The sequence below is a fragment of the Dermacentor andersoni genome, chromosome 9, assembly GCF_023375885.2.
Source record: "Dermacentor andersoni chromosome 9, qqDerAnde1_hic_scaffold, whole genome shotgun sequence".
NCBI lineage: Eukaryota > Metazoa > Arthropoda > Arachnida > Ixodida > Ixodidae > Dermacentor > Dermacentor andersoni.
In genome coordinates, this window is record NC_092822.1 from 136210779 (window position 1) to 136236206 (window position 25428).

A 25428-nucleotide genomic window follows, 5' to 3' on the forward strand; every position below is an offset into this window, starting at 1 on the left:
CCGCCCAGTGTTATCAAGCTCCAAATCTGTCGTCCGTTCCATCCTCGAATACAGGCACATAGTCTGGAATCCACGTCCAGCTTATCTGACCAAACGTTCAGAGACAAACAAGGCTCTCCGCTTCGTCCATCGCAAGCACTCCGGGAGTGACTGCACCGCGGAACCGCGCCGCCCCGCAAAGCCGCCGACGGCTCCGAAATTCCTGCATCTCCTTTATCACGACAACATAGCTATCAACAAGAGCGGCTACCTCAGACCACCTTACCAACACTCCAGCAGAACCAACCATGCCAAGTGTATAAGGCCTTTTTTATCGAGCTCAAATATTCCCGTTTTCCATCTGCCATAGAACTCTGGCATAAGCTACCACGTGATGGCATGGGTTCATCATCAACGAATGCATTCACCGCTAAACTTGAATTGTTTCGCTAAATGCAACTGGGAAAAATTTGTCACTCCCGAGCTGTTGTCCACCTTTACCGTTCTCCGATTTTATTTATTGATCTAAGCTTTTCATAAATGCCTTTTGGAATTGGTTTGTTTATGATCTACCCGTGTATGTGAACACACAGGTGTATCCGTTCGCATATATATACTTTTCTTTTTTGGCCTTTTCTTCTCTTCCCAAAATAAAATAAAAAGGTGCTCGCTTTTTAAAAAAAACAGTTACGTTAGGAATATTAACTGTGCTAGCGTATGCCAGGCCTTCCTTTTATATGTTTTGATATGTTTTGTTTGACGTTCTTTGTCTGTATTACACTTACCCATTCCTGTATGAGCCTGTGTAAGGCTTACAGTACGAAATTAAAAAAAAGAAAGAGCAGAACCTATAAGCGCACGCTGTCTGTTTTATTAACTTGCGGCAGCATGAACCTGGATCTCTGCGGACTGCCAGTGCTTGTGCAGTTTCTAACAGAAGGTCACTGTGGCCAGACAGCTGCACCTTTGTAACGGTAAAAAATATGAAGAAAGGAGAAGAAGCAAGTACGTTGCACTACATAGGTCCCTAAGGAGCAAGAGCAAGCAAATTCCACGTTCACACTAAAGCGTTCAATTTTCCGCGATTCTTGATTCGCTAAATTTTCCCACTAGCAGCAAAGCACGTCGCACGGGAAGGAGCGCGCGGTACGCGATTCGTCACTGATGAAACTCGCAAGATGGAAATTTTCATTCTTTCTTCGTCAGAAATCAATCCAAACTCGAAGCGCTTAACGCGACGTGAAATATACAGGTTGCCTCATTGCGCTTTAGAAAATGATAATCTGCAAAAGTTGCGTTAAGCGACCATTCTTTCTGTTGTCAGCTATGCTAGATGCCCGGCCGCAGTAGCTGGAGTGCCTCTGGCGCACATTAAAACAACTGCGCAATCAAAATTAGCGACCCATGATTGAGCAGCGCGTGCCGCCCGATCTCAAATGCATTATCGAAATGAATCCGGAGTTCGGGCGTCCCTCGTAAGTTGTTGTTTTGGGACTCAGACAACTTAGCCTTTCCTCGTTTAGTGTTCTAAAGGGAGCACTTGCACTTTACAGATAGCTTTGGCCGCAGCACCACAGAACCGCAACTCAGAAGCAGGAAATGTCTTCGTGAGAAACGCGTTCATTTCCTAACCTGATTAGCTATGGCTTTCATGCTTCTGTGAAAAGCTCGTGTATAAAGAAAGCCTGCTACCATTCAGCAATAATATTCCGGAACGAAATGCGGCTGCCCGGCTTGGGACATATTTATTGATTATAAAGGCGAAAAGAGAATGCGCACTACCTAATGACGTAAAGCAAGAACATGTACAAATTTGTTTCCGAGTCTCCGTGTAAGTTCTCACTGACGATCAACTCGCACTCCCTAGATGAAGCATCTTAGTACTTACTGTCTTTATGGGCCGCTGTCAGTGCGACCAGGGTGACCAAAACTACCACGGCGAGCTTCATGTTTGCCGCAGGCTCGTCTGGGGTCTCGTTCCTTCAGCTGCTGCGTTCAGGCCAGCTTGTTGAGGGTGGGACCACCGCTTATATCGCAGCCCAGTCGTGCACCGGGAACAAAAGGCGCCCAGCAGCGCCGAGATTTACGATCTCGTCGCTTTGCACGGCCTTTGTCTTGGAAGCGTCGTACGAGTCTGTCGTGCAAGTTATGCCTGCAACATGCGGGAGTTAATTCCGCTGCGGAACACAATGGAACGAACAAACACTCTGCACTGCGGCTGTTTCTTTTTTCTGTCGTCGCTTCTCTGGCGGGCAACTTTCAGCCTCAGAGTAACTTTGCAAACAACGCTTCGTTATAATCCCAAAGCGCAGTGCTTACCCAGCAGTTGCGGCCCTCTGCTGCGGAGCAGGAGAGCGTGACTCCCGCCCGTGTCGGCCTGTGCATCACTCTCTGAACAGAGCGCAGCAATAACCGGCGTGACGTCACACCTGTCAGCTAGCCAGCGCCCCTCGTGGCGCACGAATTTCGGAGAACAGTTTCGCACAGATAGACGGGACCACAGCTGCTGGCAATAGCCTTTCTTCAAATAGTACGGCTTAGCAGAACGTGTTGCTCGACTAGTTTGTTCATACTTGGAGGTTCAAGAAAAGCACACACCTTACACGGTAGGAGCACGTGAACACGCGATAACCGCTATGGCGCTATTAAAGTTTATTCGTATGCGTACAAAGAAACAAGAAAGATGCGCACTGATGCGGGCAACATCGCTGTCATCTTGCAATGTCCGCGAGTCCTGGCCCAAAGTGGAGACATCCTCGCGCGCAGTTTAATGGAAGCTTCTTATAGATCGGACAGAACGAGAAGACGTGTATCACTGACACATTTGTACTGCTGCACAGCAATGACGTACAGTTTGTAAAAACAATGAGTGACTTCGTTTTTCTTGTGCACTTGCGATGTTCCTTCAATGCACCGTGCGCGGTCTGCGCACCGTCCTTGTTCCTTTGTTTGTGCGCAGTGCATGATTCGAATTGCGTTGAGTTGCGAAATTTCGCTCGTCTCGCGTGTACGTTCTTCTTAAGCTGCAAATTAATTGGTGCAGCACACTAGCGGTCATATGCGTAATGCGTATGTTCAGCTCTTAGTGGCGGCGAATTGCCTTTTCTTCTACTTTCATTTGTCTTTTAAAGGGAAGCTGAATAGTCTGTCGAATTCAATAAGACGCTCATATACGGATGCGGGAACCTTATAAACCATGAAGATAAAATTTTGGGGGGGATTTTTCACTTAGGAACGACGCAATCGTCGGTTGAAATTGCGCTGTAGCTCCGCCTCCCGTCGTGCGCCGCGCGCTACTGCTGACGCTGACGATGCGAGCGGAGACCGGAAACCGCGGCTTAGTGACGTCAACACTGGTGTTCCGCTCATTCGCAGTCTCCGCGACCGTGCCTGACCGGGCTTATTTCTGCGTGTGTGCCGTCCTAATCTGCTTCGATCGACCCTACATTGCTTTATTTGTGTGTATGTAGGAGTGGTAGTTGACGTGCGCAGCATCAATTGAATTTGTAGGCCGATTATGCCGGCGTTCTGTGCAGCTTACGCTTGCACGAACACCAGCGGCCGCGACGATGTTCCGATGTTCCATTAGTTCCTGCAAGACAAGGAGCTTTCAGCTAAGTGGGAGGCTGCTGTGAAGCGAAACAACTTCAAGCGCTCAAGAACAAGTGTTGTGCTCTAACCACTTCCGTGACGTATACTACCGGAGTTTATTAACAATGCGTGCTTTCGGTTCTCCTAAAAAATAGTTAGCACGCTGAACGGAAGGTGCATGTTTATCTCCCACCCTTGACGCAGGTTTCATCGCCAAGCGCTGCGAATTTTCTATTCGCACGTGTGTTGTGAAACAGCCTGCATGCAGCTACCATAACGCAGTGCAAGCGTAAACTTTGCATGTGTTGGAAAGCCTGCTCACGCCAAGACGCTGCACTCCCCCTTCTCTCGCACACATATGAAACCGACCATCTCACGTAGCCGACGGAATTCGCCGGTTACGAGTAGCGTGCGGATGGCGCGGTGATGAAGGTTCTATACTACACGTGCTACAACAGCCGGTAAACTTTTCCCGCGTTTATACCGTCTGTGTAGATTGCCGACAGCTTTGGGGCAGCGCACAAATGCTGAAGATCGCATCACCGCTTACGTTCTACGAGGAGGCATGCAGGAACATAGCACTACAGTTGTTTGCCCGGAAACGTACTCACTGGAACGCTGAATGCAGCTTAGCAAAAAACATACTCGCTAAAGAACATTTGCAACACAAGGAGATGCTAACAATTCGCCTTCGTTCGTGTGGAAAGCAGTGCTTGCATCAGCATTTTTTGCTTCTTGGAGAGGCCGGCTCTTCGCAATCGGCTCGTACATGTAGTATGTACAAGTATGTACGTACGTGTAGTATGTACAAGCATAAACCCCTTACAAGTGATCTTGCACGCGACAGCGACAGCGCTACAAGCGAGGCCATGGCTGTCGCGTTCACTTATCGTCTGCAAGGCGAACTCCACGCGAGCGACGGCTTTGAGCGACGGCTTCCCGGTATGAGGGCAGCAATATACGCGCCGAAACTAACTAGCGTGACGCAAGCTTTATCAATTTAAGTTGATGTATTTTACTGAAGAAGGAGCATAAAATATTTCTGAAGGTCTTGCACTAGGTTCTTATTCTTGCACGTGTAAAATTCAATAGTTTGCTCGTTTCGTGCGACAAACAGCAGTATTTGAGTTATGTACATCCAGTTTCGGCTTCGCACAAGTGGCTAGTCGCTCATAGCTTTTCTGGGCGACGAGCGACGAGTTCTAGGTTTCTAGAAACTAGCGATCGAGCGACAACACCGAGCGATTTGTTCAAGCGACGGCCCGTTTTGTCGCTCGAAGCCATCGCCCGTCACCGTCGCGCGCAAAATCGCTCTCGTAGATTTTGGACTTAACGCCGAACTCTTCAGAGAAACGCAAGCTCTCGAAAATTTCCATGACCGTCTCAGCAAAACACCACCAAACTATTTTGCACCGTGCTTCGTGTGCAGCGGCAGCAGTCGGTCCGGACGAACACCAGTGTTGACGTCACGAGGCGCCCGACCAATCACAGGCGGAAACGAGGCGCGCGATTTGGGCGTGTCTGCTGCTGCATTTTTCGTCGAAATAAAATATGTTTGCGCTTTCTTTCACTCAATTTCGTTGCGATATTCGAATTCAGAGGGATGAAAACCACGGCGTACTGCTCTTCACTCATTTTTTCTGGGAAACCTTTCAGCTTCCCTTTAACCATAATTGTTCATTTAATCTAAAAAACCACACTCAGTTTCTCCTGCATGATTACTTGGCTTCCTTTCATTTCATCTCTACACAGAGATTTTATTAAAAGAGTCCCTTTGTTCCCACCTTCTGATGCACATTCTACAACGCGTACTGTGGCGCTTAGAATTACCGACAGGTTAAGCCTCTTATCAACTTGGTGCTCGATGAATTTTTGCTCTTCGCTACGCAACAATTAAGCGTGCGTTACACTATGACCAACCTACATGCTGACCAAGTTTATTTTTCTTAAGATCATTGGCTTGACTCATCATCATCATCATCACCACCATCACCATCATATTGACACGTGTACTTATCTTTATCGGGCAACCACGTTTCGCCGCCTAACAAATGTAATCGCACAGCATGGGACGCGCCTGCATGTATCCGAAGTTTCTGGAAAGTTATCGATGCTTCTATCCGCTGTCTGTTGTCGCCGAAACTTATGTTATCTGATTTCATCACCTGACGCGAATGGTGTAGAACTTTGTGGAAGGCACGCGGGCCCGAACGATTAGTCAGGAACATTCGACGACTGTTGTATAAAAGCCGACGCGCTTGACCTGCTGATCAGATTTTCGACGATCGCCGACTGTGTTCGCCGCTTTCGTTGTGCTATAAGTGTAGCCTGTTTTGTGGGCACAGGTTCGCCCAATAAAAGCTAGTTTTGTATTCCACCGTACTGCTTCTTTCGTCACCGTCACTACCAGGTGACAATATTCTATGTCCACTGCAGGCTGAAGGCCTCTCCTCACGATCTCCAATTACCCCTGCCCTGCGCCAGCCGATTCCAACTAGAACCCGCAAATTTTCTGATTTCGCCGCACCACCTAGGCTTCTGTCGTCCTCTACTGCGCTTCCCTTCTCTTGATACCCATTCTCTCGCCCTAATGGTCCACCGGTTATCTAAATTGCGCATTACATGACCTGCCCAGCGTATTCTTTTCTCTTAATGTGAATTAGAATGTCGTCTATACCCGTTTGCTCTCTGATCCAAACCGCTTTCTTTCCGTCTCCTAAAGTTATGCCTAGCAGTCTTTGTTCCATCGCTCTTCGCTCAGTCCTCAATTTGTTCTCAAGTTTCTTTGTCCGTCTCCATGTCTCTGCCCCATATGTCAGCACCGGCAAAATGCACTGATTGTATACCTTCCTTTCCAATGATAACAGTAAACTTCCAGTCAGGAACTCACGATGTCTGCCGATGTCTGCCGTATGCGATCCAACCCATTTTGATTCTTCTGTGAATTTCCTTCTCATGCTCACGGTTTCCTGTGATTAGTTGACCTAGGAAAACGTACACCTCCACAGACTCTAGAGGTTGACTGGCGATCCTGAAATCTTGTTCCCTTACCCGGTTGTTCATCATTATCTTTGTCTTCTGCATATTAATTTAAGCCCCACTCTTACACTCTCTCTGCTAAGGTCCTCAATCATTTGTTGTAACTCGTCTGCAGTGTTGCTGAATAGAACAATGTCCTCGGCAAACCGAAGGTTGCTGAGGTATTCACCGTCAATCCTTACTCCCAAACCTTCCCAGTTTAATCGCTTGAATATTTCTTCCAAGCACGCAGTGAATAGCATTGGGGAGATTGTGTCTCCTTGTCTGACTTTTTTCTTTACAGGTATCTTCCTACTTGTGTAGAATTAAGGTGACTGTGGAATCTCTGTAGATATTTTCCAAGACACGTAAGCGGTCTGTACTCCTTGATTACGCAATGCCTCAATGACTGCTGGTATCTCTACTGAATCAAATGTTTTCGTAATCTATAAAAGCCATATAAAGAGACTTATTGTACTCTGCGGATTGCTCAATAACCTGATTAATGACGTGGATGTGATTCATTGTAGATATTCCTTTCCTGAAGCCCGCCTGTTCCCTTGGATGATTAAACTCCAGTGTTGCCCTTGTCCTATTGGAGATTATTTTGGTGAATATTTTATTTAATACTGCGAGTAAACTAACAGGCCTATTATTTTTCAGTTATTTAATGTCTCCCCTTTTGTGGATTAGTATAATATTTGCATTCTTCCAGTTTTCTGGGACCCTTGTAGTTGATAGACATTTCGTATAGAGAGCTGCCAGTTTTTCAAGCATTATGTCTCCTCCATCTTTGAATAAATCGACTGTTATTCCATCTTCTCCTGCCGTTTTTCCCCGTTTCGTGTCTTCCAAGGCCCTTCTGACCTCATCTCTAGCTATAGGAGGAGTTTCTGTATCCTGTTCATTGTCGTTTCTAATGGAGCTCTCCTGAGTCCTCTGGGTACTGTACAGGTCAGTATAGAATTCTTCCGCTTCATTTATTATACCTTCGAGATCGCTGATAATAGTACCCTGCTTATCTTTCAGTGCATACATCTTGGTTTGTCTAACGCCAAGTTTCCTTCTCACTGATTTCAGGCTGCGACAATTTTTTACGGCTTCCTCATCTTTCTCAGTTGTAATTTCTAATATCGCTTATTTTCGCCTTGATGATCAGTTTTGGCAGTTCCCCGAATTCTACATTATCTCTTGAATTGGACACTTTCATTTTTTATCGTTTCTTTATTCGGTCCTTTGTTATTTGGGAGAGCTTGCCTACTGGTTGCCTTGGTGCCTTGCCTCCCACTTCAGTTGCTGCCTCTGAAGCCAGCCTCCTTACGGTTTCATTCACTAGCTCTATGTCATCGACATCACCTCTCTGTTCTAAGGCTGCAAATTTGTTTGCATGTACCAGCCTAAATTCGTCTGCTTTTACTCTTACTGCCTCTAAGTTGACCTGTTTCTCCTTGACCAATTTTACTCTTTCTTTCTTCAAACTAAGCTGAATTCTAGCCCTCACTAACCTATGATTACTGCACTTTACCCTACCCCTATCACTTCTACATCCTGGTATTCTGTGTTCTCTGATTTCTGGCGAAATATTCGGAATTTCCTGGTGCCTCGGCTCCCGGTCTTGTGGCCATGGACGTAGAGCCTTCCAGAGGCTCTCCTGGCCAGAGGTCATCAAGGCCGTCCTACACGAGGAAGAGAGGAAGCGTGCTCAGTGACACCGAGGACACCGAGCTGTACTCCGTGTCGGATGATGACTCGTCGGATGATAGCTTCATCACTGTCCGCAGAAAGAGGGCCAAAAGGAGGACTATCAACGCGAATATATCAACGCAAGCGAGCACGGCGACTCGGAAGTCAAGGCCTGAACGCTGGCCTCACGCCATCGTGTTCGTACCCGAGGAACCCTCAAGCAACCTCCGACTGCTAACGAGGCAAGAACTATCCGTTTTCTTGGAAGGGGTCGAGCCGAATGAAATTAAGGACATTCGGATAAATACGCGAAAAAATGTCCTCGCAATCGATGTTTCGAAAGGGAGTGCGCTCGAAAAATTGAAGCAAATCTCGGAGCTAGGGCGCATCAAAGTGCGTTCCTATATCCCGATTGATGATGCACCCACAGCAGGTGTAATTTATGACACAGATGTCGCCATTCCCAACGCGGACTTGCCCATCCTCGTCAAACCAGCGAGTCAGGGTGTTGTAATCACGCGTGTGAGCCGCCTCGGAACTTCGCGCTGCGTCAAAGTGATTTTCAAAGGAGACTGCCTACCATCTCAAGTCAAAGTCGGTCACTTCCGACACCCTGTTCGGCCCTTCGTACAAAAGCCTCTTCAATGTCATCAGTGCTTTAGGCTTGGACATGTCAAGGGGGTCTGTCCAAACTCGTTGCTGTGTCCCCGGTGTGCTGAACCTCACGCGCAGAGCACCTGCCGGACTACTGTCCTAAAGTGCGGCAACTGTAATGTTTGCCATGCTGCCTCGTCTAGGGACTGTCCTCGCATCAAAGAGGTCGCTGTTCTCAAGCAAATGGTTCGAGACAATTCGACTCACAGGGAGGCTGCTGAAACGATCCGGCGTCGACGTCGGCGTCACTGAACCTCCTGAAAAAAGGCAGACACACGAAAGGAGAGGGCTCCTTCCAGTGTAGCATCGACATTCTCCAATCAGGCCAAAAAAGGGCTGAACAGCACAAGAAAGTCAGCTGAAAACAATCCTTCTCAGGAAGAATGGCCTGTGCTTCCGAGCCAGCAACTTACCGCAGAACCACAGATTGTCAAGGCCTCTCGGGAGCCTACTCCTGCCGCTGATGACACGCCCAAAGCAGATCGACAAGTCATTTCAATGCTGCATCCCCTCATAGATGCAATTCGAGTGATCCTGTCGAACCTTGGAACGCCTGCTCGAAGTGCACTGAAAGTACTGGACGCCTTAAGCCCAGTGCTTGAGTCTCTCGAGTAGAGACATGGCCAACCATCGCCCATCCTTTCGAGAAGTCAAGGCAGCGTCAATCATGCAGTAGAACGCAAGAGGGCTAAGGTCACGCCTTTCAGACTTTCGTCAGTATGTATATACTAATTTGTTCCCAATCATTGTCATATGTGAGCCTAACGTGTCAAAACCAGTCAAATTATTGGGATACGAAGCTGTTATATCCGCAACAACTGAGGCATGCAGCAAAGTCATCGTTTTTATTCGCCGAGAACTGACCTATGTTTGCCAGCCGATTCCGCCTCATGATAACAATAAATATGTTTGCCTTACAATTAAAAAGGGCAAACTCCTGTTTACACTTGTAGGCGCTTATATATCGCCTTCAAGTAATTTTGATCTCTAAAGATTAACGAACATCTTGTCGGCGTGCCCTACTCCATGTGTCATTATCGGAGATTTTAATGCGCACCATATGGCATGGGGAAGCACAAGGACAAATGCAAAAGGGCAAACACTTGCAAGTTTCACCTGCAACCACGGCCTTTCACTAATGAATGACGGCAGCCCAACGTTTATACGAGGCGTGAATTATGGCAGCTGTGTTGACCTGTCTTTCGTCTCCAGCTCTTTCACAAGATGTGTAAAATGTTTCCTAGGTATACTTTGTGGCGCAAAATACATTTCTGGAAAAGGGACAGAAGAAAGGGAGACAGTGAAGCGCCAAACTACCAACTGTTTAATGACAGCCTGAACAAACGTATAGAAGAAAATACAACTTCCGCTCATGCGCAGGGAGCCAAGGTGTGACAGAACAACGTGGTCATGATAACATACTTTGTATGAAGCATATTTCTGCGGAATATAATACGATAGACGTATCGCTGACACAATCAGACCCTTTCTTTTTAATATAAAACGCTTCCAACAACTCCCTTGCAGTTTTGTCCCTACTTCTGCCAAGAATCAATACTCGTTCAAAGCATGGTCTACAACGACAGGCTTTACAGTGCGCAGGAAGATGCGCGTTCTCACTCTTGCCGATGCTATTAGCGTTTGGTTTTCGGATATCAAGACACACGGAAGTGATCATATTCCCACGTACCTTGTCATCAAAGTGATGTCCAGGTCCTTCCCACGGAACACCATTCGATTAATTGATTGGACTAATTTTACTTCCACCTTGGAAGAAGCATGTCGGGAGGGCTTGCCCTCTGGATTAGAGGAAACAATCAAGTCTGCAATACGAGATGCCACGCGCACGGCCACGGTTTCGTCGAAGCACACGGAAGTTGATATAGAGTTGGGGCGACTTCGTGCGCTCCGTCGTCATGCGGAGCGGCGTTACCAGCGTACAAAATCCGTCGAATACCTAAGGACAGCCAGACCACTATAAAATAAAATTCAACGTCGCATGGATAGGTTGGCGTCTCGACGTTGGACAATGTTTTGCCAGTCACTAGACCCCCGAAAGCCACTTTCCCACATCTGGAGAACCATAAGTGGTCTGCGTTCCCTCCCTGAACAACGCTTCCCATTCAAAGCGCTGGCGCTCTTCCAGAGGCGACTGGATGCTGATGTTGCGGAAGACTTTTGTGCAAGGATCGCTGGCCAAGCAACCGGTCCAGGCTTTCCAGCCCCCAGTCACATCCCTGTTTCACGTGACTGCCGCATGGATCTTCCTTTCATAATGGAGGAACTAGAAGCGGCTCTTGCTCTACGCAGGCGTTCTTCATCCGCGGGACCAGATGGAATATCCTACCGCGCCTTGAACAACCTGAGTGATGGTGCACGGAGAGAACTGTTACATCTATACAACGTATCTTGGCAAGATGGCATCGTACCCGAAGAATGGAAGACAAGCCGCTAGGTACCTCTCCTGAAGCAAGGCATGTCCGCACTTGAACTCAACTCATACCGCCCAATAGCGCTAGCTAGCTGTCTGGGAAAGATAATGGAAAAGATGATCCTTGCCAGCTTGGAGTGGTACCTGGAACGCTACAACCTGTTACCAAATTGCATGGCTGGTTTTCGCCGAGATCGCTCATCTGTAGACAATGTGTTGATCTCGCTACGTATGTCCAGCATCAAAAGTCACGCAAAAGATTATCTGCTGATTTGTTCTTGGATATCAAGGGGGCATACGATAACGTACCTCACGAGGCTATCCTCGATGCTCTTGAGATGGTTGGCCTAGGTGGTCGAGTTTTCCAATAGATTTCTCATTACCTTTTTATGAGATCTTTCTTTGTGTGTACCGGCGATGATAAGACCGCACGACACTACACCTACCGAGGTGTTCCTCAAGGCGGCGTACTGAGCCCTACCCTATTTAACCTCACTCTCATTGGTCCCGTTGATCATCTGCCAGCAGCGATCAAGATATCAATGTACGCAGACGACATATGTATATGGACTTCAGGTGTGACACGTCCTCAGATACGTGCAAGACTTCAAAAAGCTGCTACTCTGACAGCTATATACCTCCGCAACCAAGGTCTTGAAATTTCCTCAGACAAATGTGCACTGATGGCATTCACTAGCAAAGCAACGGCACCCTACGCCATTTCAATAAATGGCCAGATAATTTCTTACGAGAAGACTTACAGATTTCTTGGAATAATCATTGATAGAGATCTCTCATGGAGCCCACACGTGACCTACTTGAAGCAACGTCTGACAGGAATTTCCCAGCTTTTTCATGTTTCTGGGCGGAAAGACTTGGGGAATGTCAGTGCATGCAATGTTGGAATTGTACAGGGCTCTTTTTATGGGCGTCTTGAGATACAGTTTGCCCGTACTGACCAACACTTCTCAGACAAATCTTCGTGCTCTACAGGCTATTCAAGCTCGGGCTCTCAGGGTTTGCCTTGGTTTGCCAAAATGCACATCGACAATAGCGACTATTGCAATCGCCCGGGACCAACCCATACAAACATACATTGCGGTAGAAGTGTTGAGAGTGCCCATTAGGCACGTTGCCCATGCCCGTTCCCACCATCTGGCAACACTACCGTCAGAAAGGCCGCAGGCATTATTTTGTACCACGATTTCGGATTATTACACCTGCCTTCCATCAGGCTTCACCCCCGCAACTAAGCAATCGATTACTCCATGGTGTTTGGCTCGACCTGTAGTGCACCTCACCATACCAGGAATAAGGAAAAAATCTGAGCTGTCATCATCTGCTCTTGAACAACTAACTCTGCTCCTTTTGCACGAGAGGTACGCCGACCACATACATATTTATATTGATGGATCGGCAACTCTCCAGTGTTCCTCTGGAGCCGTGGTTTTCCCAGCGAAAGCCACCACCATCAGTTTCAAGACATGCCACTCAACGACACCGATGGCTGCGGAACTTGCAGCTCTTCGGGCTGCACTTCGTCTCGTCAGCCAAGAACAACCTCGAAGATGGTCAATATTCAGTGACTCGAAGGCAGCACTGCAGTCTCTGCTATCAGCCCTGCGGCGTGGACCACACGAACAACTGGTATACGAGATTAGAGAACTAATCCATACCTTGACTGAGAAAAGACACCACGTGACATTTCAGTGGGTTCCAAATCACTGCGGCGTCATAGGAAACGAACACGCCGATAACGTGCTCGGTCGGCTCTTCAAGGCGACGAAGAGGAGCCGATACCATTATCAAGAACAGATGCCGCAGGAAAACTTCGAATACTCAGCCGAGATATCACGTTCTCCTTGTGGAATGCAGGAAGTTTTCAAAACAACCGGCTGCACAACCTAGACTCTTTCTCTACGCCTTTGCATTCCAGCTCCACTCTGCCGTCACGAAGCTACCCTGCTTTGTCGAATATGGCTAGGGGTGACGTTCACCAAGTCTTTTGCTTTCCAAATCAGATGGGCCGACGACGCCTCACGTGATAACTGTGGTAACGAGGAGACTCTTCAGCACCTTCTCTGTGACTGTCCTCGCTATGATTTACAGAGACGATCGCTGGCAAACGCGATAGGGCGCTTTGACGGAAGGCCTCTAACAGAGGAAGTTATATTAAAATGCCGCCATCACAAGCCATCGCAGCAGAGGGCGATGAGGGCACTGTTGCAGTATTTAAGGGCTACAAAATTGGACAAGCGGCTGTAGCATGAACAGATGTTCATAGTGCTGCAAGTGCTACTGTGCTGTGCGGTGACAGTGGCCAACTGTGATTGTATGTCTGTGCTCCTTTCTTTCTTTATCTCTACTTTCTTATCACTTTACCTCACCCTCCCCTCTTTCCCCAGGGTAGGGTAGCAAACCGGATATTCCCCTCTGGTCAACCTCCCTGCCTTTCCCTTCCCTCTATCTCTCTCTCTGCACTATGCTGGGATCGGCACAAAGTATGAAATCAATTTAATTTCTTGTTTCGCTATTAGGGCTTCTCCAGGTCAGCTTTCTGTTGTTACGCTTCCTGAAAAAGCTGTTCATTATTCTCAGCTTATTCCTTTCTGCGAATTCTGCCAGCACCTCTCCTCTAGGGTTTCTAGAATCGATGCCGTAGTTGCCAATTGCCTGTTCACCCGCCCGCTTTTCCCCCACTTTTGCATTGAAGTCGCATGTTACTACTGTATATTGAGTTTGCACTTTTATCGCTAATTCAACATCTTCATAAAACTGATGTACTTCCTCATCGTCGTGGCTGTATGTTGGAGCGTAGACTTGTACTACGCTTAATCTATACTTCTTATTAAGTTTGATTACGACTACGGCTACCCTCTCATTAATGCTGTAGAATTCGTCAATGTTACCCGCTATGTCCTTATGCATCGAGAATCCTACTCCGTATTGCTTCTTATCTGGCAGACCTCTATAGCAGAGGGCATGGCCGTTATTCAGCAACGTATAAGCCTCACCAGTTTTTCTAACCTCACTAAGGCCGACGATATCCCAAACAATGTCTGGTAGTTTCTCGAACAGTGCTGCTAAGCTAGCCTGACTCGACAGAGTTCGGCAATCAAAGGTTGACAGGGTCAGTTTCCATTGGCGGCCTGTCCGGACCCAGAGATTCTTAGCACCCTCTGCTGCGTTACAGATCTGACCACCGCCTTGGACAGCTAGCTACTCCGTAGCTGATGGGCACTGAGGGCCGTGAGTTAATTGAAGATATCATTGGGGAAGTTGTGGTCGAATACTGCACCAGGGAGGCGAATTCCTGTTCTGGTGAGGGAGTGTCTTTGTTCAAGCTTAGTGGGCCTTCCTAATTTGGTTGTACCTGAACAAGTATAGCCCCACTCGCTCTCGGCATCGTTCGCCAGTGGGAGGCGCCACTCTAAGCCTGCAGATGTAGTGCACTGGAGGATGTCATACGCAGATACACCATCGTAAATTAAAGAAGAAAGAGGGGAGGGAGAGGGTTTGAACTTCCGACTACCGCAACCGAGCATAAGGCATAGCTCAGTAAGATAATCCCTCAGGCGGCTAGGCTACCTTGTTGCCTAGAAGTGCGGCCCAGAGGGTCCTACGTGCCTAAGAGATCCGCTGATTTGCCCGCCCTTTGCAGGTTTTGCTAATCGTCATAGGTTGCACGACATAGTGTCAATTCTTGGCTGCCCTAACCTCTTGTTTCCCGAATGTCACACATGCACGCGGTCTTGAGCGCACCTAGGTACACGATATATTTTTGCTGAATTTGAACAGCACTTGACATTTGTGCGCAAGAATAAAGAAGGGAAACGTTTTTCAGCGCTTACCGAGAGGCCCCGAGTTGCGTATGATACGCTCGTCGCGTCTGCTTGCCCCTTGGCGTCCGAAAAGTAGCGCACCCGTGGGTAGCCATTCAGAATGGTCACCAGCGTCTCAATACCGCTCTGAGTCTCACGCGAAGGGAGCGAAAGCTCCCAATGGTGGCTACCTGCCTTGACTACCTGTCCAATAAACACCGTTTTTCATTTCAGAAACTGAGGCGATTCAATTGCCTATACTGGGCATGACACTATCTACAATTCAGCTCGGGTACATCTACCAGCGCTGCATTCATCGTAACGACTGCCGATTAATCGTGCATTAAATATTACTGAGGCTTCTAGTGCTGAACGCGCAGCACCTCTGGCTCTCGCGAAAGCTATGCAGCACATGTCGAGTGCCGCCCCCTTCCCTGCCCTTTCCCAACAGCCACTCATACGACGCAGTCATTGGCTACTGTTCGCACCTGTGGTATTGACATCAAGAGATGACATGTAGTCGGAACTATATTTGGCAAACGTATCTGGCCAATGTGACGTCGTCTTGTACCAATTGCAACGATGAAATGGCTGCGTGGTGCTAACGATTCCTCATGGCTTCGTTTGAATGTCGTCGGCCAAAATTATACAGGGTACCCAAAGCAAATGTGCAGATATGATCGGCGCACGAATTATGCTGATACAGAGTTATGTAAAAAGGGAGGAAAGTTGTGCGAGTCGGTGTTTGTGTCCGCTGGCGCTGTTATACTTCTATGTCCGAGATACATAACTGACTACAAAATCCCAACATCATCCGTCCTTTTTTTCTTTCCTTTCTCCACACATCGATATGCTATACAAGTTGCACGCGGTCGTGGCCACTTCACGTACCACTTCTTCCCGTTACTTTTGGCGCCGTGTACGGAGCCGCATTGCGCGCAATGCGACTCTTAGGCAAAGAATATTTTTTAGTGTGGCACAATAAAACAGCTAGTATAAGTAGCTGCGTTGCAGTTGTCGCCAACAATAATTACTCGCGTCTCCTCTATCCCAGCCATAGGACAGAAGAACACTTATGTGGAAAAAAATCACGTAGCAGGCAGGTGCGACATTGCATAATTACAACTCAGTTTCAGCGAATCTGTTTCGTTACAGTTGCAATAGCGAGTTAAGTTAACCTGTAATTAAATCACACACTTTAAAATATTGCCCGTCTGCGACTGGTTTGTTGGAAACCTCGGCTGCATGTAACACTTTCGCGCACTTAAGGAACTTTTACAAAGCCAGTATTGCATCCGTACGCATTTTACCTCCCGTAGACACAGGGCCCAGACCTCCACAATTTTCCGCCGCCAATTATCATCTCGCTTGCGTTCATAGTTTTCCTAAGGTCACGGGATAAATTCTGCGCAGTTTGTAAAACACAGTTGCAACGTTTACATGCGTAATTCACTGCTAATGTATAATTGGTCCGCACACTCTGAACCTTGCTTATGCATTACCCATAACCTGCGTCCAATTTTTCACAGAGAAAATAAACAAGGTGCCCTGTGTAGTAGTCACCCACGACAGCATACGGAAACCAACAACAAATCTCGATTAACGCACACGAAAAATTGAGGGTTTACTGATTACTTGCATTGCTCCTAATTAGGTCAGGAAAGTTAGTTTCGCAACACAATGCAGTTAACAATACCCCTATTTCCTCAGACTATAAACTTGGTGTAAGTTAAAGTTTTCCCAGGACATTGGCAAACATAGCTCGAAGCGGCTGTATGACACTTTTGAACACTTGATGAAAATATTATTTTTTGCGGAAGCTGCAGTTAATCCGCACGCATCTACCTCGGCAGGTAAATGGCCCCCATTTTCGCTTAGTTTGATCTCGGTGGCCTTTGTGGTCCTGCCATGGCAACGAGCTAAATTATGCGCCGCTCGTAATACACATTCGTAATGCTGCCGAACGCTTGCCTGGCTATTTTCTGCCGAAGTAGCCAATTAAGCCACGCATATGAAATTTGGCCTACGTGTCACTTCATTCTTGCATTGACCAAATGCTCAGCAATGTGCCTCGTTTATTTAAACATGGATATCGGGAAAAGCTCATATAAGGCATTAACAAACCGAAAAAAAAACCCCCTAACTGAGCCAGAAGCGTTCAAATAGCTCGAATTTCAATTCAATAGAAGGTTTCCGTAAACTATAATTTTCTTGGGACATTGGGAAATGTAGCTGATAACGGCAGGGTGACACATTCGAACACTGCTTAAAGGGGCACTAAAGAGAAAAATTATGTCTTCTGCATCGGTAAATTACCTTTCTATAACACCAAAAGCACCACTCTTTCCACGATGAGACACTTGGTAAACCATAAAAAGCTCGAGAACGAAAGACGGGTGGCGACGCCTCCTTGAAGTTTCCGCACCTAGTCGCTGTGACGTCATGAATTTGGATGGCATCTTATAGGGCCTACTTAATTATTAGCGCTATAGATTGGCTACATTGTGTTCTAAAGAAAGCAAATATTAAACATGGCAAGTTCCGGGAACCTTTACTGAGCCAACACGGCCCTAATGCGAAAACATACTTTCGAATCCTTGATGTAACACTGGTATACCGGCGTCGGGATTTCGGCGCGAAATTCAAATACTAATACTTCGACCTTCGTTTTCTAACTAATAATATAACTATTACTTTGAAATGACCGCCTGCAGAGTCCTTAAACAAAGTCTCAACTGATATGTTGTTTCGCTTTAGCGTCCCTTTAAGCGCGTTTTCGCAAGCGCTGCACTTGATCCACGAGCGTCGCATTCGCATGCAGATTCGCCGTTGTAATCATCACCATTTTTCTTCTTTTGATCTTGGTGGTATTTGTAGTTATGCCACAGCAGCGCGCTCAAATTCCTGCGCCCATAAAATACACCCCCAACGCTTCAGAGGAGCTGTTCCCCACGTTGTACTTTGCCTACATGTTGATACGGAAAAGCCGCCACAGTGTGGCTGCACTGAGGAGGAAGAAGACGACATGTGCCCGCTGGACATGGCGTAGCCATTTTAGCCTCCGTTAGCTCCCCTGTAAATAAATTGTAAATAGCATTGGGCATCAGCTACACGTTACATTAATTTGGTGGAGGTGCGGGGAAGTGCGGGGAATACCGCCGTCTCGAGCATGCTAAAAGCCACCGGGTATCCCAGCACATCACGCGACTTCCCAACCCAACTGCTACGTCATCTTGTGACGACCTCTTCCACCAGCCATCGGGATGTGACAACTTGACCCGCATCATTCGTCGTGAGGTCGAAGCAGCCCAACCGGCGGCCCCTTTATTCCCGTCACCTGATCATACTCCGTTGATAATCTCCTTGATCCAGGCCTTTGTCTGTCAAGAGTTGTCCAACGTCGGCCTGCAATTCATTCGTTCCGTACGCTCGGAACCTATCTCCACGCACGTTCTCACCCCGCTCTTCTTACTACTCTTATGGACAGCGCAACCCCTCCGAATGGCGAACCGTGGGCAACAAGCCGATCTGTTAACTGCCGACGCATTGGACATGTCGCTCGCCACTGCCGCAGCCGCTGGACTACTCCGTTGCGCTATTCTCCTGATTACTACCTTCGTCCCTCTAGTGCGTCCTTTCCCTTCGCTCCTTCTATTCCCGCCCCATCATCGGACCCTGCGACACCTTTGATACAACCCTGCTACTCCCGCTCTCCTTCACCCTCCCGCCGTCAATCTCGTTCGCCCCCGCCACGCCGTGCTCCTTCTCCGACCTACTCGCCGCACCCCCGACCGGAAAACTAGACAGTGCAGCTTCTGGCTCTGAAGCTACAATGACGACATTGGCACGAAATCCTCGCTTCACCCAACCCACGAACAAGAATCTTTTGGACGTTCACGTCGACAATTTCCTGTGCGCGCGTTGATTGACACCGGGGCGCATGTGTCCATTATGAGTGCTGTTCTTCGCCGTCAGCTCAAGAAAGTTCTGACGACTGCCCCTAACCGAGTTGTACAAGTCACCGACGGAGGGACTGTCGCTATTGTTGGCATGTCCTCTGCCCGACTCACCACTGCTGAGGGACACACCGTCGTCCTCCTCACCGTCATCGAGGATCGCCCTGACGAACTCATTCTCGGTCTGGATTTTCTTGCCAATCATTTTGCCCTCATTGACTGTTCGGCCGGCTCACTTCGTCTTGACTTGCCTCTTCTTGCTGACCCTGTGGACCCGCCTCCAAGCCATTTCAGCTGAATGAATTTTATTTGCCTTCCGTTTCACACTGTGACACACGTCAACTTGTTGTCACCAGCTGTACATGACGCTATTTACGTGGTCGCACCGATTCCAGCCGTTCTACCTACACATGGTGTTACCATGCCGCATACTGTGCTGACAATTGCTGGCAACCGCACCTGCCTTCCCCTTGTCATTTTCGCGCTAACCGCGCAAGTTCGGCCTCAGGGGATCTCATTGGCTATAATTAGCGCTTTGCATGATTATGAGGTCGAGCCATTCACAGCGCAATATCTTTACAGCTCAGCCCATACCGTGACGTCATCGCACGGTACTGACGTCGACATTGAGAAGATGGTTTCCTATGACCTTACTCCTGCTCAAGCTGAAGCTCTTTGCCGCGTTCTTGCAGGCTATCGCGACATTTTTTACTTTGAAAATCGACCCTTTGGTCGAACGTTCGTTGTGACCCATCGCATAAATACTGGCGATGCGAACCCTATTCACCGACGTCAATATCGTGTTTCTGCGTCGGAACGAGCTGTTATCCAACACGAAGTAAAAAAAGATGCTTGAAAAGGACATTATCGAGCCTTCCTGCAGTCCCTGGGATTCTCCAGTCGTACTTGTCAAAAGGAAGGATAGAACGTGGCGCTTCTGTGCATATTATCGCCACCTGAACAAAATCCACCAGAGAAGGATTGGCCACCCTGGTGCAGTACTTGGCCACAACCTCCTATATGAATACAACAATAAAACCTTGGCGCTCAGTCCCCAGCAGCTGCGAAGCAACTGGCCACGGCGGTGGTCAGATCTGTGACGCAGCAGAGGGTGCTAAGAATACCTGGGTGCGAACAGGCCGCCATTGGAATCTGAACCTGTGGTAGTTTAACGCTAGAACGCTATCTAGTGAGGTGAGTCTAGCAGTGCTATTGGAGGAATTAGAGGGGAGTCAATGCGATATAATAGGGCTCAGTGAAGTTAGGAGGACAAAAGAAGCATATATAGTGCTAAAAAGCGGGCTCGTCCTGTGCTACCAGGGCTTAGCGGAGAGACGAGAACTACGAGTCAGATTCCTGATTAATAAGGATGTAGTTGGTAACATACCATTCAAGAATAAGAATGGGCTGGAGTGCGTTTGGTAGCCATTCTAAGATCATGAACAGCAGGTTGCTATTATCCCTCAAGAGAAAAGTTTATAACAGCTGTGTCTTACCAGTACTCAGGTACGGGGCAGAAACCTGGAGGCTTACGAAAAGGGTTCTACTTAAATTGAGGACGACGCAACGAGCTATGGAAAGAAGAATGATAGGTGTAACGTTGAGGAATAAGAAAAAAGCAGATTGGGTGAGTGAACAAACGCGAATTAATGACATCTCAGTTGAAATCAAGAAATAGAAATGGACATGGGCAGGACATGTAATGAGGAGGGAAGATAACTGATGGCCATTAAGGGTTACGGAATGGATTCCAGGGGAAGGGAAGCGTAGAAGGGGGCGGCAGAAAGTTAGGTGGGCGGATGAGATTAAGACGTTTGCAGGGACAACATGGCCACAATTAGTACATGACCGGGGTAGTTGGAGAAGTATGGGAGATGCCTTTGCCCTGCAGGGGGCGTAACCAGGCTGATGATGATGATGATGATGGTAACATACAGGAATTCTATAGCATTAATGAGAGTGTGGAAGGTCTTCTGAAACTTAATGCCAGGTAGAAATTGAAGGTCGTACAGGTATACGCGCCTACATCCAGTCACGATGACCAGGAAGTCGAAAGCTTGTATGACGACGTGGAATCGGCGATGGATAATGTCAAAACAAAATGCACTATACTGATGGGGGACGTCAATGCCAGGATAGGCAAGAAGCAGGCTGGAGACAAGTGAGTGGGAAAATAAGGCAGAGAGCAGCAGTGGAGAGTTATTAATAGAGTTTGCAGAACAGAATAATATGCGGATAATGAATACCTTCTTCCGCAAGCGGGATAGCCGAAAGTGGACGTGGAAGAGCCCGAATGGTGGGACTAGAAATGAAATAGACCTTATATCTTATTTTGTTATAGCGCAAGCTTGGCACGGACAACAGAAGACACATATGACACACACAGAAAATAAGATATGGAGTACCAAGAAGCCCCTATTGCTATCCTCATAGACCTTATACTCTGCGCTGACCCTGGCATCATACAATATGTGGACGTGCTCGGCAAGGTACGCTGCAGTGACCACAGGTTGGTAAGAACTAGAATTGGCCTAGACTTGTGGACGGAACGGAAGAAACTGGTACATAAGAGGCCGATCAATGAGTTAGCGGTAAGAGGGAAAATAGAGGAATCCCGGGTCAAGCTACAGAACAGGTATTCGGCTTTAACTCAGGAAAAGGACCTTAGTGTTCAAGCAATGAACGACAATCTTATGGGCATCATTAAGGAATGTGCAATAGAAGTCGGTGGTAACTCCATTAGACAGGATACCAGTAAGCCTCTGGTGTTACGTTTCAAGAAAATTTAAACTGGTCCAGTGATGTCGGCAACATCAAAACCAGCATTGCAAGATTCATCGGTGTTATTAATAAATTAAAGCGTCTATTACATTCTACATTAAAAAAACTATTAAACTATAGCCTAGTGCATTCGCGCCTCCAATATTGTTTATCTGTCTCGTGAACCACGACGAAAACCAACATGCATTCTGCAGAACCTTGCGGAAACGCATGATTCGGGTAATTGAGAATGTGCCCTATAGAAGCCACTCCGTCCCGCTTCTCAAGAAGAATTGTTGTTTAACAATAGAAAACATTATTAACAAAAAAACAGCCATTGCAACATTTAAGGAGGTAAGACTCAATGAATGCGCCTTTTTTAAAGCATACCTCCCGAATGAAGATAAATACAACACAAGGCAGTTAACTTACAAGGGCAAGAGCCGTACAAATTACGGCTTGCAAAAGCAGGCATTCATAGTTGCACATTTTCTAAATCATCACCCTTGCTTACTCGCTATAATAAATTAATCACCGTCCCTAAGCACGTTAAAAAAAAAGTGAACATGTATTTGCTGCCGCTTCAGGTATGACTGTTGATTCTTTTGTACACAAATCGCATTCAATATATCTGTTATCTATTTTGACGTACTTTTCTTTTCTTTATGTATGTATTCACTTTGTCTACCATGCTTGTCCTCTGTGCTTGAGTGTTTTGGCACTTGGAACGGATCGGGGAAGGGGCTGACACTTAGTCAGGCATTCGTGCCTTTTTGTCAGCCTCTTTGACAGACATTCCTTGTATTTTTTCTGTCAAAATAAACATTCATTCATTCAGCTATCGCAGGCGACGAAAGATCTGATCAAGAAACGCCACTGTATAAAAGCTTCTAACCCTACAGCTAGAATATAACTGGCACAACTTTCCAAGTTAATCAACAAGCGTAAGAGAGCTGACATAATGAAGTATAATATGGAGAGAATTGAACATGCTCTCAGGAACGGAGGAAGCCTAAAAGCAGTGAAGAAGAAACTAGGAATAGGCAAGAATCAGATGTATGGCGTTAAGGGACAAAGCCGGCAATAATATTACTAATATGGATGAGACAGTTCAAGTGGCTGAGCAGTTCTATAGAGATTTATACAGTACCAGTGGCACCCACAACGATAATGGAAGAGAGAATCGTCTAGAGGTATTTGAAATCCCACAAGTAACGCCGGAAGAAGTAAAGAAAACCTTGGGAGCTATGCAAAGGGGGAAGGCAGCTGGGGAGGATCAGGTAACAGCAGATTTGTTGAAGGATGGTGGGGAGATTGTTCTAGAAAACCTTGCCACCCTGTATACGCAATGCCTCATAACCTCAAGGGTACCGGAATCTTGGAAGTACGCTAACATAATTCTAATCCATAACAAATGGGACGCCAAAGACTTGAAAAATTATAGACCGATCAGCTTACTGTTCGTTGCCTACAAACTATTTACTCAGGTAATCGCAAATAGAATCAGGAACACCTTAGACTTCTGTCAAGCAAAGGACCAGGCAGGATTCCGTAAAGGCTACTCAACAATAGACCATATCCACACTATCAATCAGGTGATAGAGAAACGTGGGGAACATAAACTACCCTTATATACATCTTTCATTGATTACAAGAAAGCTTTTGATTCTGTCGAAACCTCAGCAGTCATGGAGGCATTACGCAATCAGGGTGTAGACGAGCGGTATGTAAAAATACTGAAAGATATCTATAGCGGCTCCACAGCCACCGTAATCCTCCATAAAGAAAGCAACAAAATCCCCAAAAAGAAAGGCGTCACGCAGGGAGATACGATCTTTCCAATGCTATTCACAGCGTGTTTACAGGAGCTATTCAGAGACCTGGATTGGGAAGAATTGGGGATAAGAGTTAATGGAGAATACCTTAGTAACTTGCGATTCGCTAATGATATTGCCTTGCTTAGTAACTCAGGGGACCGATTTCAATGCATGCTCACTGACCTGGAGAGGCAAAGCAGAAGAATGGGTCTAAAAATTAATCTGCAGAAAACTAAAGTAATGTTTAACAGTCTCGGAAGAGAACAGCAATTTACAATAGGTAGCGACGCACGGAAAATGGTAAGGGAATACATCTACTTAGGGCATGTAGTGACCGCTTATCCGGATCATGAGACTGAAATAATCAGAAGGATAAGAATGGGCTGGGGTGCGTTTGGCAGGCATTCTCAGATCATGAACAGCAGGTTGCCATTATCGCTCAAGAGAAAAGTGTATAACAGCTGTGTCTTACCAGTACTCGCCTACGGGGCAGAAACCTGGAGGCTTACGAAAAGGGTTCTACTTAAATTGAGGACGACGCAACAAGCTATAGAAAGAAGAATGATGGGTGTAACGTTAAAGGATAAGAAAAGAGCGGATTGGGTGAGGGTATAAACGCGAGTTAATGACATCTTAATTGAAATCAAGAAAAAGAAATGGGCATGGGCAGGACATGTAATGAGGAGGGAAAATAACCGATGGTCATTAAGGGTTACGGACTGGATTACAAGGGAAGGGAAGCGTAGCAGGGGGCGGCAGAAAGTTAGGTGGGCGGATGAGATTAAGAAGTTTGCAGGGACAAGATGGCCACAATTAGTACATGACCGGGGTAGTTGGAGAAGTGTGGGAGAGACCTTTGCCCTGCAGTGGGCATGACCTGACTGATGGTGATGATGAACAATATCACAAAAAGGACGTGTACCCTTTGTCACGTATTGATGACGCTCTAGACTGCCTGTACGGTATGGTATGGTATGGCAAAACTTTAATGAGATCGTCTTCACGAAGCGGGCCACTCCTACGTGGCAACCGGAAGGCCGAGCCTCTCGGCCGCATCGAGGGCCTGCTGGACAGCCCAGAGTTGGTCAGCCAAAAGAGGGCTGCGGAGAATCGCCTCCCATCTGACCGAGCTGTTATCGATGATAGAGCGTAACCGGGCACACCGCCAGAGCATGTGGTCTAACGTGGCTATTTCTCCACAATCGTGGCAGGTAGCATTGGTGTAAGTATCCGGATAGATTTCATGTAAGAGCGACGGATTGGGTTACGTATTCGTTTGTAGTAGAGGGAGCGTTAATGCTTGAGCTCTATTGAGCTACGGATGAGGAACAAAGTCGGTTCTACGGCTTAGATAGTACTGTTTAGTAATCTCGTTGTAGGTGGAGGGCGTGTCCCTGTTCTCTGGGGAGCCGGCTTCCGATTGGTCGAGGGTAGCGCGGTGGGCATATTCACGCGCAGCCCCGTGAGCCGACTCGTTGAGGTTGGGAGGAGCACCCTTTATCTTACCCTGATGTGCGGGAAACCAATAAATGAAGTGGTGCGTGATTGCCTTGCCCCCGAGAAATCTGAGGGCCTGTTAGGAAACAGTGCCTTTTTCAAATGCTCTGACTGTAGATCTCGAATCACTATAGATGACATCCCGTGAGCTATCCAGCACGGCTAGTGCTATAGCCACTTGTTCTGCAATTTCGGAGTCCCTCCTCCGAACCGAGGCAGCA

General features: G+C 47.2%; 1 protein-coding gene across 1 annotated transcript in view; it reads right to left on the reverse strand.

The window, feature by feature from the left end:
- Nucleotides 1-2357, reverse strand: part of LOC126529785 (uncharacterized) — a 76264-nt gene extending 73907 nt beyond the window's left edge. Inside the window, exons 1-2 of the mRNA XM_055069897.1 lie at nt 2299-2357; nt 1868-2131 (exon numbers count right to left, since the gene is read on the reverse strand). Of these exons, the coding sequence (XP_054925872.1) occupies nt 1868-1928 (61 nt within the window). The 5' untranslated portion in view covers nt 1929-2131; nt 2299-2357. The remainder of the gene's footprint in view (nt 1-1867; nt 2132-2298) is intronic.
- Nucleotides 2358-25428: the final 23071 nt, after the last annotated feature.